At 38.1% G+C, this 14,648-nt stretch overlaps 1 protein-coding gene across 1 annotated transcript in view; it reads right to left on the bottom strand.

Annotated features, from left to right (window-relative positions):
• The window catches only part of plxna4 (plexin A4), a 220,393-nt gene that overhangs the window by 39,235 nt on the left and 166,510 nt on the right, over positions 1-14,648 (bottom strand). The window contains 6 exon segments of the mRNA XM_058773276.1: positions 593-686; positions 912-1,079; positions 1,585-1,721; positions 9,711-9,828; positions 10,539-10,690; positions 13,895-14,085. Of these exon segments, the coding sequence (XP_058629259.1) occupies positions 593-686; positions 912-1,079; positions 1,585-1,721; positions 9,711-9,828; positions 10,539-10,690; positions 13,895-14,085 (860 nt within the window).

Below are 14,648 nucleotides of genomic sequence, written 5' to 3'. Positions count from 1 at the left end.
AACTCTTTTCAGACTAGTTATGAGTGATTGCATTACAAACAAGGATATGAGACGTCTTGTGCCCCACAAACAACTTCTTTCAGAGACTGCGAGGTAGGGTATGACTTTTTTCTGCCGTGCTTTGAGGAACAGTGTGCCAAAGCCTAATCATATCGCAGCCCAGATGCTAAACGCGACCATGTGTGAGATACGTGCCCAAGATAACATTACGCTCTTTTGTCTCTGTTGCCTTTCAATCAGATCTCACTGAGTGCAGCCTCCCATGGCTCTTTGGGTCCATTCTGAAGACAGGGAACATGATATCCTTGTCTATGCATCCACCCTGTGTAACGGCATTCTCCTCTTTCCTGCACAATGGGAACATTGCTGCTACTGCTGCTGAGACCTGGCAGTTTTCCTGTTCTCTGTCTGTTTCTTTGTCTCTCTCCTTATTTCCCTCTTTTATGCAGCTACTGTCCCGGATCCAATGGTGCGCAGCCGACACAGGTGATTGGAGCAGGGGGAATAGTCTGCTAATGGTCATTCCAGTTCACTAGCCTCAGGTTAGGTGAAAGCCGAGTGATCGTTTACTGTGGAAAACGTTTGCACTTACGTTGACCGTCTCCAAGTTCTTATACTTGGCTCTGATGAGAGGAGTCTGGATGATGTCCAGGTTTGTCCCGGTCACAGTCACTGGTGTGTTGCCACTGTGAAAACAACACCATGTTTGTTAAACATTCACTTTGTGAGGTTCATTACAATAATCTTTAGATAATTTTTTTTAGATTAAAATCAACAGTGCATACATTTTTAACCACAAAAAGTTAATATGATAACATGATAACCAATTTGAAAAATTGCACGGTCTGGGGGCAAAATTATGGGCTGTTTCCCCAACAGCTTTGTCTTAACTGGCTTTGTAGTACACACACCTGAAAATGCTCCACTCAGGTTCAAGTTTGGTGACAGTGGGGTCCTCCACATACTCAAACTTGAGATCTTTGTGAATGTGGGCTTTATCCACAAAAACAGATACGGATACATTTCCATAGCCTTGCATAGAGGCGTGAGAACGACACGTTATCCACTGTCCTCCTCGTCTGTTTTGTCAAACAGAAAAAACAAACAAACAGTGCATGAGTAGACATCCTTTACATTTTTTTATAGTTACACTTGTTTAGAGTTTTATACTAAATTAAACTTTCAATTCAAAAAAATGTAAAAATTGAAATAATGCAATCTATTATAAATGTATTGATACCTGCTTTAGGAATTGGTTCAGTTAATTGATTTTGTATTACTAAAGAGTTGGTTTTGTTGGTTTTATGTGGCTGTAAAGAGTATTCCCATTAAAGCAAAGCATACTAGACCTAATTTAATCTTCTGCTCATATGATCAGACACTGTGACTACACCTGATGCAAGAAGAGAGTGATGGCTATTGATGTTATTGATTACAGATCATAAACTCTCAAGCTCTTAAGATCAGTATTGAATTTCTCTGGTGGTTTGGATCCACCAGAGGCTTTGAATGACCGGCAAACTAACCAAAAAGCATGATGACATCTCAAAGGGCAGTGCGCTCTACCTTTCCATTCAACCCTACCTTTGATAGGTGCACTTCTGGTCTTTAAACATGATTGAGACATTGCTGCCCGCATCCAGGTTGCTGCCGGTGATGTTAACTATGGTGCCTCCAGATACTGGCCCTCGGTTCGGCTTTAAACTCAACAGTCTAGGGATCTGTAGAAAGCAAGGCCAAAACAAGCAATGGGAATTATTTTTACAAGCTCACACATCACACGACAAAGGTGAGGCAGCAATCCCTAATGTTTTCATTCCTCTGTATCTCTTTCCCAATCTGATTATCACCTCCTTTTCTCAGAACACCGATTGCCCTCCTCACCCAAGAATCACATAATCCAATTACTACATCTGAATGAGACATAAAAGCCATTAATGTTTGCATAAAACTGATAAATGCTATAAAATGGCAGTATAATGGGAAAAATTACACTGCAGCTCAATTCATTTGGATGGCTGGATCACAATCTGATTATGAGTGTTATATCAGCATGTGCACTGGGAGTACTAGAAGCAAGAGAAAAGTGTAGGATGGATATAAAAATGAGTGTGGCTAGTGTCATGCAAGATCCTATCAAAGACGGAATCCTACTGGCTGAAAGAGCTTTTCTTGATCTGAAAAATCTTACAAAATCACTATGTATGTGGTCTCAACCAGTGTTCATTTTGACAGCAAATTTTGATTTAGTTTTAGTCATAGTCTTTTCACTAAAATGCCATGTAGTTTTAGTCATATTTTAGTCATCTGAATTTTAGTCAACTAAACATCATAAGATTTTAGTCTAAATCTACAGTAAATTTAGTCGGCTAAAATCTAATGGGTTTAGTTACAGTGTATTTATTAAGCATTTCTCTAAAATTTCCAAAATCATATAGGTTTGATATTAAGGTTTCATCATTATAGACTGCGATTTAACTGCGGTGACACACAACATGCCTGTTAAAATTAAATAAAACCACTTCTTATAAAGAACAAGAACATGGTCTTCTTTTTAATGAAATACCAATGGTTATATAGGCTAATTATGCATTCTTTATAACAACTTGTTTACCATATTCTTCATTCTTTCAAGCAGACATTTATTTCTATAAATAAATTTAGATTCATCTTTAGGGCTACTAAAGTGATTCAGTCAAGAACAGTGAGTGATTTACTGTCTTTCTTTTGTTGCTTGATTAACATCAATGACTCGGACAAGAGTGACTAAATTAGGCTGCTGTCCCTTTAAAACCGAATGCACGGATGCAATGGATGCAATGTACTGATACACGTTCTGCCTACTGTTTACGTTCACTTAAGACGTAATCAATTGTGTTTACGTGAATACTCATCAAAACTGACATTTCAACATAATTTTGTGTGTATTTCTCCATTCATGCGACGTGAAAGAGTAGTCACGTGCTATGAGATGCGCTTTCTGTGTGTGCATGCTTCAGTGTCTGTGCTCACAAAACCAGACCGAATTGAGTTCTCTCGTCAGATTTATCCATATGCCTGCTCTTCTCTTACTCCCACATATTGACATTTTTTAACGTTTTATGCGCCGTGCAGCAAGTGTATTTTATGGAAGCAGAATAATGACAATAGTTTTTGAAACAAAGCATGCTGAATTCCACAAATCGAAAAAAAGATGCATTGCAATTAACAGTGCTTGCATTTTAATGCCTTGTATTTCCAGGGCTTGCATTTTTAGGTCCTGAAATTTAACATAGTTGTTTATTTAAGCTGTGAAATTCAATTTGAATTGAATTTCAATTCAAAATATTTCACACACATTTTCATAATTAAAAATTCAATAATAATGCTCAATCCGACACAGCTGCCTCGCCGTCGCGAGAGTTTTTTGGCACACGTCAGCATGACATGACAACAAGACGTAACTCGGACACTTTTTATTTATTTATTTTAAAAGGATGTTTATGGCAACTATTATTTATTTGTTTTTCTCTATATATTTCTTTTTTGTTATTGCTATTATCGAGGTATTTACTGTTTTGTATTCTGGTTGTGTATGTATTTTATTGCTTTGACTGTATCCCCTGTGAATATTATATGTTTAATAAAAAATTGAAAATAAAAAAAACTCAGACACTTTTCTAACAGGCATGCATCTCGCGGTGATCACCGGTGATCGGTTCTGCGCAGATTTTGCTCATCTCAAACAAGCCTATTAAAAGTCCAAACTCAGATCTTACTGATGATGCAAACAGATGCAGATATGAACCCAAGTTACGGAACGCGCAAAACTGCACGTTAAACATTCCCCATAAAGAAAACACTTAACACGGTTTTCCTCAGTGATAATAAATGATTAAATTCAGCATCTAATTAATAAAATATATTACTGTATATTATGTACATTTAAGCAGATGAGCCCACAACCAACAAGTTTCACCAAACCATTTTTTCTCCCATAGAAAACCAAGCGCGATATTATAGGTTTTAGGTTTGATATTCGCATATCTGATATATGCATACTGCATATTCGCCTAGGCTGCTTTAGGGACCGTCTGCAAATTTACCTCACAGTACAAAACGAAGTAATAATTTACTAAATTATTTAAATGTAATTATTAAATTCAAATAATTTATTCAAATTAATGTTTACAGTAAATTAATAATTTACTCAAACTGACTAAATATATATTGCCAATAACTCACCTTAGACAATAATTTCCCTAAGTATGTACACTACACAAATATTTTTAAGAATTTTTAATTCACCAAAATGGGATTTTTGGTGTTCCAAATGTTGTATGTTACTAGTGACCAGACTGACTTACTACAGTTGAAATTTTGCCAATATCTTCCTCATTGTACATAGATTTTTTTGTGTTCCAAAAGTTTGTAGTACATTCCTAGTGAGTAGACTCACTTACTATAGGTGAAATTTTTCTAATACCTCCCTTAATGTACATAAAGTACATCAATATTTCATACTACAACCTTTGGAAATTGAACAATTCCTTTTGAGGTCTTACAGATTTTTTGTTTTTGTTTTAAAAATGAAAAAAGTGAATTGTACAAACAGTAAGGGAGATATTGGCAAAATTTCACAACGTACTACAACCTGTGGAACATGAAAAACCCTTTTGGTGAATTACTGTAGTTTTTTTACCAACAATTACCAACATCAATAATAATGATCACACAGTTGTTTTGTATCTAGCAATGTACTACAACCATTGGAACATGAAAAAAAACCTTACCAGGGATATTTTATATGTAAATAATTGTGTACTGTACATACAGTATATATATTGGCAAAATCTCATCTGTAGTAAATCACACTTTACAATTTTACTGTGTTATTTTAAATGTTAAAAGTCATTTTAATTTAAATACATTGGGCGTTTTAACCCAGTTGGTGGAATTGTCAGATGTGCCCCTTGGGTGCGATAGCGCCACAATGCTTTCTCAGGTTTACATTTGCTGCACAAATACACCTAGGCGGTTTTGAACTCCTTTTTTATGTTGATATAAAGTGGTTGCTTACTGTTAAAACTAATCGTGGTATTGATATCTTTGTAGGACTGTCGACTATAGATCAGTGGTATGGGAAAGCAACGAAAATGCAGCGCGTTGCTTTCTTCTGACCTCATTTGCATGCCTGTATATAGTTTGCATAATCATCAATAAAGTGTATTCTGAGATCTGAGGTCTTATATCACTGTATTAGTTCACTGAGGCGCGTTACGCGTCTTTGGGGAATCCTGGAGTGTGACGTATGAAGGGAACCCCAGTATTACAGCACAGCGTCACACAAGCCATGATACAGAGTTACAGAAACTAAGCAACCGAAAGCAATATATGTCTCCCTCAGATGTAATGTTAGTTCTGTACTTCAGCGTTGGGTAAAAGAGCATTATAATCTCCTTTGTGGTAGAGAAAGCTGCTTATATGTAGGCTACGGGAAACAGCGAAAATGTTGAATTAAACATACACACAATCAGCATTTCCACGTTTATACTGGCCCCGATAATCAAAACTTCTAATTTTTAATTATGAAAATGTGTGTGAAATATTTTGAATTGAAATATTCACAGCTTAAATAAACAACTATGTTAAATTTCAGGACCTAAAAATGCAAGCCCTGAAAATACAAGGCATTAAAATGCAAGCGCTGTTAATTGCAATGCATCTTTTTTTTTTCGATTTGTGGAATTCAGCAAGCTTTATGTTTCAAAAACTATTGTCATTATTCTGCTTTCATAGTATTTTAGCTTATGTCCCGCCGGTTCATACACTGAACAAAATTATAAACGCAACACTTTTGTTTTTGCCCCCATTTCTCATGAGCTGAACTCAAAGATCTAAGACTTTTTCTGTGTACACAAAAGGCCTATTTCTCTCAAATATTGTTCACAAATCTGTCTAAATCTGTGTTAGTGAGCACTTCTCCTTTGCCAAGATAATCCATCCACCTCACAGGTGTGGCATTATCAAGATGTGTGGCATACAGGTGTGCCTTAGGCTGGCCACAATAAAAGGCCACTCTAAAATGTGCATTTTACTGTATTGGGGGGGGGTTAAATAATTCACCTGCCAGCCTTCGTTACGGGTTTATTAATACACTGTTTTCTTCAAATTGTAGGGTATCAGAGCGAATCAGACTATTTAAGATTTGATCAGAACATTGAAACATGAGGAGCCGAAATTCCACAGAGGCCCAAGACAACAGGATGTCGTAAATCAGATCCCTAGTGTCACGAGCCTGAAGCAAGCAAAACCAACCACCTCTTTCACAGAACATCTTACAACATTAACACAAAAAGAACACTTATTGATAATCCCAACTCAGGAAGGAGATTGTCAAATTTAGGGCATGTAACCAAGATTGATGGTCAAAGACACAGCACATCATGGCCATCACATAAGAAGAATCCTTAGTAGAGACTTTGTTGGGTGGGTTCCCCCACCCAGGACAAAGACCATACTGAAATTCCTTCTAAACCCTTTTTGACCTTTGTTCCTCAGAACACATTCTCACAAGAATGGCACAGAAACTGTGTAGATGCACCTAAAATCATCTTAAAAGGACTTATGAGCAACTAATCATTTCTATGCATAACTCCGTATGTATGTAACCCACACTTTTGACTATCATGTCCTAATCTCTCATTGTGTGTGTCTTTTTAATAACTTAAGGGTTAAGGGTTTATATTCATGTTTGGTATGTATAAGTGTGAAAATTCTAGCTTGAAACGTTTCTTCCAATCAATACTTTGTCAAATGTATCATATTCTGGTTATAGGAATCATGTTCAAAATTATACTCTGCAAGAGCGGGAATGTTCGAACCATGTTGATTTATGGATTGGGAGGAGCAACAGAACAACAACCCAAGCTAAGACAATATCTAATTGGTCAACACACCATTTTGGGATGTGTCATCAAACCATGCTTTTAGCTTTTTAGTCATGCTTTTTGTCATCACATTTTGCGTTATTTGAGCGTTGTTCCAAGCGTGCTTCGGCCTGCACGCCAGCTGCTACCTAACCACGATGGGAAGACAAACCACCTAGTCTCGTTACATCCTTTTATTCTTTTACTTTAGTTTATTTTCTTTCCGTCGAGAGTTTGGTGTTAAGTTTGGCGCAAAGTCCAGCTCCGATTGGACCCGCTTCAAACTTCAACCAGCAACTGACTCCGAAACCATTCTTCAGCCAACGCCCAAGACGTCACTTCAACAACTACTGAACTTCCAACCAATCAGCAACCTCGGGAAACGACGACAAAAGTGAATCCCTTAACACAAAGGCAACGCAAGCAATACAACTCCAGATTCTAGCTGAACTGGTGCATTTAATATAAATTTTAGCCTCATTGAGAAACTCAATGCGAGGGTTAATTAAGTGATTGATGGTTGGTTCAGGTCTATATGCAATTGCACATATTGCTATAAACTTGGGATTTCACATTTTCATTCTCTAAACTCATCCTTTCCTCACTTTCTCTCTTCCTGCAACTTGTGTGAATGTGTTAGTTTAACTAGAACTTAGTTTACATGTCTTAGGTTTATCCAATAAAGTCTTATTTATATTGAAAAGAGAAGTATCTTGTGTTTTGTGCTTACAAGATAATGTCTTAAACCGCCGATCTTGTTACTGTACTATTTAATAGTGTTTTCACTGTATTTTGGATTTTAATATCCAGTGCAGAGTTGATGTTGTACGGCTCATTCAGTGAATCACTGGCTGACTCAGTGATCAGCCGTAAAACAGTGATTCTGTTTAAATTCCCTATATAATGATAAATGATTCCCTTTGAATTAAATTGACCCGTTTCCCTTACATATATTGGTGGAGAACGCGGGCAGAGCAACACTCACTCCATTTAACCCTTAGGAAAGACACATAATGCCCATAAAATGGACTCTTCTCTAATTAATTCATAGGAAAACCTTTCTTTGAATGAACAAGCATATCCTTCAGGTCATTGTATATATTGTTATTGTTCTTGTATATTGTCTTTTGTATTGTATACTGTTTTATGCACACTTATGATAGAACCACTCGTTCATGTAACCTTAGCTATACCATGTTTGGTCTCTATCAATTCATCTTCGGATGATCTAATTGACAGTTTATATTATATGTTGATACCTATGCAGCATATTAGTGTTCTAAGAATCTTTACTAGTTTTTATATCAACATCCGATCCAGTTAAATATGCAAATTACCATGCTTGGAGACAAAGAGTCATAAACTTTCGCTCCAAAAGTTCAAGACACCATTGGCTCTTTGACACCCGAAAGGAGTGACCTCTATAGCAGATAAAGCTCTCACATCAGTGACTCCCGCCTCCCAGTCTGCGGTTCTTTTAGATCCTAAGAGGATGAGGAGGATGTGAGCTCCTCAGCAACCCTTAAGTTATTGTGTCAGGCCTTGCGGTGTTGACTTTCCATTCAACCAAAGATCCTCGGATCTCAGCAGATCTCTTTCTTAGCTCTTTTTCACTTTCTACCTGGGAAGAAACTCCCAATCACCATCGAGTCAGGACATCTTTGGAATTCACCACTCTTCAACCCGGAAGAACGTGATCGCAAGTTTAAAACCTTGAAACCATCAACACTTTCATCCGAGACTGCATCCGGACAGTCGTCAACGACCAAGGCAATGCAAGTATCGTACATTTAACTAAATGAAACAGAGGTTTAGTATAAGCTATAGACCCCGTTATAAACGGCGTTGATGGTTTTACTCAGATGGTTAACTGACTCTTTTCATAGCTTCATTCTCTGGTTTTCCTGATGGTTTCTTCCATCAAGTCTCATTTGCCCTTTCCCCATGTATGAGTGATTGTTTGTTTGTTTGTTAGACTAGTTTGTGTTAGCATTTAGTTAATAAAACTTTTGTGCACAAATTACAGGAGTTACTGGTCCTGCTTGCAGATAATTTCCCTTTACGATTTTGATCCTTACTACATGCTCTAATGTATTAATAGGAAAGTATTTTCTGTGGCCACGGAAATATCCTTTCTTAAGAGTTGATATGAACTTAAACTGAATGTTCGCTGGACGAACAGATTAGTTGATGGCAATTTAATTCTGCTAAAGTTATTACTGGCAGCCGATATAAATAATTGTAATTAATCATAATTAATTGTAATTATTTATATACTGTACATTTCCTTTTGAGCTAATTTGCTACAATATATATATATATATATATATATATATATATATATATATATATATATATATAATTTTATTTTATTTTTTAAACTTACATTTGCTTAAGCTTACATTGTTTTAGTAAATCAAGATCCCTATCAAGAGAAATGTTATGTAAATTACATTATGTAAAACAAGCGCAAAAATGCCTGTGCAAAGGAGGAAAGGATTCTGTGGGAGGAAACAATCTTGCACAACAGCAGCAGTAAAATGCAAGTTTTATGGGTAGCCTCTCCGGGTGTTGACCGAACACTTGGTGGGGTCAAGTGCCCGCTGATATGACTAAGTACATCAGCAGGGCTACATGGCCAAAGTGTTCACTCTTTATTAGTGACACAATAGTAAATCCGAGCACTTTCAACCCTGAAGCGGCAAAGACTTGTAATTATACAGACATGATTCAGAACATGGTAGATGGACCAGCAGTTCATTGGGGGGTATTTTACAGCCAGTGATTTGCTGAGGTACTCACCACAAAGTAGTAGTACTTAGACGACTTGGCCATGAACTCGGGGCGACACTCTCCAACACACACTTGGACATTTCCAGCAAACTGGCTTCTTTCCGCTTTTCCCATTTCGCACACAATCCTGCAAAACACACACATATGCAATCAGTCGACCAGAACAGTTCCACAATAACAAGCAAACCATTTATAACACTTTACACGAGAGACTTTAATGTCTGTCCCTGCCATAATAATATATGCATGACATATAATATGAACGAGTTAATCTGCCTCCTCATTCCATGACAGGTGTCAAACTCTCTCATGCACCACAGTAAGAGGCTTATCACAGCGTCCAAATAATAATAATAATAAACTTGTGCTGCAGCAACCTGCAGCAGAGAAACTCAGAATAAAAGAGAGGGTTTTTCAGGTCAGGACAATAATACTGGAGAATTTTTCATGCTGTCAGCAGGGCTTTCTCAAATGCTTGCCAAATAACGCATAATTATGTTTTGCTGTCCTGACCTCGGATTAAAAGTTTCTTTAATGCTTTCTCTGTGTTTACTGCCAATCCATATCAGGCACTTTTAAAAGACACGGGGTTCTTGGCAACATTTATTAGGCCTGCATTATGCTAACTCAGGCTGCGTCTGTAAAGAACAACTGCTTAGAGACTAAAAACAAATCTATTAAGGCGATTCAAGGGAGATGACATCATTTCGCCATTAAATCCAGGTTAAAAATATGCCATTACGACAAAACGGCAAAGAAATGTCAAATCTGGCCTGGTACTATAGTAAACACTGAATGCTCCACAAACAAAAAGTGTTTCTGAATTTAGACACTTACTGTTCTGCTGGGATATATCCCTCGGGTACTGGTGTACATTCCACATCTGCAACCTTCACATGGTCCTTAATCTCACTGAACTCCAGTCCCAGGTTCTCGCCACGAATAGTCACCAGTGTTCCACCTTCACGCGGTCCTCGAAGCGGAGTGATCTGTAGACAAGTCGCCATAGAGACATTCCCATCATTCCCATTGAATAAGAAACAACATGGAGAGGTCCCACACCCCCCGGCATCTCCGTCGCTGGTACGAACCAACAGGAAGTGGAGAATGACTCAGCAACCGATTCCTTCATGCACCTGCAGGAGTCAGTGATTGCGAGACGGTGTGAGGGGCGGGCGACAGCGAGAGAAGCTGTGAGTGATTTGGTTCAGTGGGATAATTGGGCCGCTCTCTGTCAGAGCAGCAAAGCCTGCGTGCTTATGGTGAATAATGATCAGCCGCACAGCCAGCTGAGCCAGCCGAGCCCTGCCTATAGCAAAAACAAAGCCATGCTAATTTATGAACACAGAGTTGGCGTCTGGGAAGAAATATGCCGACACCAGCATGTAAAATCATATGTTGCTAAGATTGGAATATAAACACGGGGGTGCACGAGGATGCTTATTTTCATCTGTGCATGTCAGGCGATCAAACACCTTTTATTCTTTGCTTCTAGGGATGCTAAGCAGTACCAAATCTGGCTGATTAGAGTTAACGTGTCTAATGCACTTGCACAGTGCTATCTCTAGCATCTTCATGCTTTTGCTGGTGTTATACTATTAACACAAGAAACACTTGGCTGCCGATTCATTAAACACAGTTAAAGGAAGGTATTTATGGTGCATTAAAATGTAGCGAATCACACTTAATAATTTAATTGGCAATTCATGTACCATAAAACATGTCTTGTGATGTGAAGACAGAGTCATGTCTGCTCGATTGAGGGGATTATTATTAAATGCCATAAACCAGGTCCATATTGTCATAACAGAACCAGCCATCCAATCAGAATAAACTATTCTTCCAACTCCATGGTTCTGATAAGTGTTAAATAATAAATAATAAAATAAAAAACAGATGTACAATTTCTCTGGTAACATTAAACTGCTGAAATGGGGAAATTTTTTTTTTGAATAAATGTACTTGTGAATAACACAGGCCACTGTTTAGCTGAAACCACACAAGATGAACAGTTCTTTTATTGAGTGACTATCCATCAGCATTATAAAAAGAGCCTATCAAACATATTCTGACAGTCTTGACCCACGTGTCTGAGGTCGGGCCTCATAAGTGTATTGACAGCTGGGCTATTAGGCCAAATGTAGGACACCCATTCCTCATCTTGGCAAAACGAGGGACCGTTGGATCCCAAAGGGCAATATAGACATGTTAACATCTTGGCTCTGTCATTATTTCCTGCCTGATAATGATCCAACTTTAGGTCAGAGATCTCATTAGCAGCCTGGTAGAGAAGTAATTTCCCTTTAACCCGTCACATGTACTGATCGTAGCAGAGAGATTCAAGTTTTTCACAGGTTCTTTATTGGCTTCAGAGCACTGTGGGAATATTGATATCCCAAAGGCTCTGACTGTTTAAATTTTAAACATGCCAGTGTACTACGAACTCACCCTGTCTGGACCAAGCATTTTAAGGAACATTATAGTACTGTCGTAATTTATCTCTACAGTAATTCAGTTTAATCAGAGTTTTCCTCTTCGATGATACTATCAATGTCTTTACTATGCCCTTAGGGCCTTATAGCTTTTTGGGACGTCTTTGAGTATTATGATACACCAAATGATTATTTAAAATGAAATAACAGAACCACTTTACTGATACTTTACTGGAAAGTCATTGTAAAACCGCAACCTTCCGCTGAGAGAATGAAGCAGGAGTGTAGATGAGTATGAGCTGGAGAGAGAAAGAGAGTAGTCTCTTTTCATTAGGAGATGGGGAGTTGATTAGATTTGTGACTTTGACAAGCTAATTGACGGTTGTTGGAGGAAAAACACTTAATCACCATCCACTTCAATGTCAGTGAAAGATTCCTCATCTACAATGTCACAGTAATAGTGCATTAGAATACATTACGACCTGTGAGCCGATCAATTGAAAGAAAGACGCCGAGAGTGATAATCAGAGAGAGAGAGAGTATTTATGAGGCACGAGGAGAACTCGGATCTGGAGATGGAATAAAAACAGAGGAGCTCAGTCCAGGAATTCCCTTCACAATACCCACAGCTCTGCTTGGCTTACTTCCATTTCAGACTTTCAAAGTGTTAATTGGCAATTAGATCAATATGAAGTGATTGTTTGAATTGATAGTGGTGACCAACTTTAAACGGATTGCAGAACGATGCAGAATGAACTGGATTTATGATATAATTAGAATTAAACATTAATAATTGTGCAGCTTGTTGAGGATAGGCATACTGTGACTTTTTTAATTGATTGGACACATGATGAATGATAAAACTAGTCAAAAAATCAACTTCATTCCAGTACTTTCTATATTTCTGTGAATGAGCATTTCCTCGAGCCAACAAGTTTGAGTTTGATTAACAAGCTTCAGACACAACTGCTGTTCGTCATTCAGAGCCTGTGGCACTCAAACAGGTAGCGTTCCCTTTCTGCTATATGTTCATCAATCATTTTGATGGGGAGCTACAGATGGAGTTGATGGTGTAGAGGCTTCAATGTTCCTCCTCTCCTTCATCCTTCCATTCTTCCTCGCCATTCTTTCACCCTCAGTATTCTGCCCAAGGTCACACTTCCATCATAACTCTTTCAGCAATGCACCCATCTGTTCCTCTTCCGCCTTTTCTTTCAGTTTATATCAACTGTTCATCTTCACAATGATGGTTAACCATAAAACATGCATATTTCAGTGAGTACAACTGAGCATTTCTGTCACATCTGTTTATGTTACCAGAGTTTTATTGTACCTGTGGAACATAATATACCAAGAATGACATTAACCCAGACTTTTATGATTTAACAGATAGTTTAAGTTTGACTAAATAAAATTGTTTCAGCATTTGTAGTTCACCTTTGAGAACATTTTTACCTCTAAACCAGTTGTAAAAGTACAGGCTTGGCCCTGGGAAAGACCCCAAATGTCATGGGTAGTGACCTATATATACTACCTACAGTGGGGTCCAAAAGTCTGAGACCACATTGAAAATCTTCTATACAACATCTAATTCAAACCAGGAAATTTTAGAAGGAAAAAATAATTAAAAGTGATGTAAAATGAATTGGATTAGAAAACATTAAATCAGAAAAGTGAAAAACAGATGCATTTCCATTAGTGATCTCACACGACTGGACTCTATATGGTCTATTTTGTGTGTGGACTGGTGCACAGTTTTACCTTTGTGATTTTGGGGTGCGTGCACTTGCTATTGATGCCATTGTGCTCGAGCCACATGCTCTGCGGGTGAGGACAGTGCTGTTTCAGAGAGCAACGGTTCTCTCCCTTACACCACACACAACCGAACAGAGGGTCCGCCTTCAGACACAGTCCACAGCTCTCCCGCCGTGCGTCACACTTGTACAGGTGCACTGGGGATACAGGGAAGGCAAAGGGCAAGTCAGGTTGGGAGACCCATGGGACATCGATCAAAGCAAAATGGAAACTGATGTAATTTGCAGCAATGGCTTGAAGTACTTCTAAAATAATGAAAAAAAATATAGAATCGAAATCAAATAGTTCCCAATTCGCTTGTTTCCTCTCAGCTCTGAATATAACTGCTCATCTCCTCCTCTCCCTGGTACAGCGATATTATGTTTCATCTCCATGGCAACCAAAAAGGCATTTTTAATTGCTATTAGATGCTTGTATGATCTGTCCATCAACTGCTGCCCCCTGAGTGGCTCCCCCTCAGTGGGAAGCAAGAGAGAAATCTCACATACTTTACTTCCCCTCTTAAATTAGCCTAACCTTCACACAGACACACACACACAGCTCTTTAATAACACTCAGACACATTGATTTGGAATAAAACAGGGGCACATTTAACTTGAATCAAATCCTATTTCATATCAATGAAAATGTTTTCAGAATTTCTAGTCTTGACATTGGGCATACATGTTTAAAAATCTCTGAGGGCTCAGACTGCCTCTGC

Source organism: Onychostoma macrolepis, chromosome 04, assembly GCF_012432095.1.
Source record: "Onychostoma macrolepis isolate SWU-2019 chromosome 04, ASM1243209v1, whole genome shotgun sequence".
NCBI lineage: Eukaryota > Metazoa > Chordata > Actinopteri > Cypriniformes > Cyprinidae > Onychostoma > Onychostoma macrolepis.
This window is presented reverse-complemented; position numbering and strand designations above follow the sequence as displayed.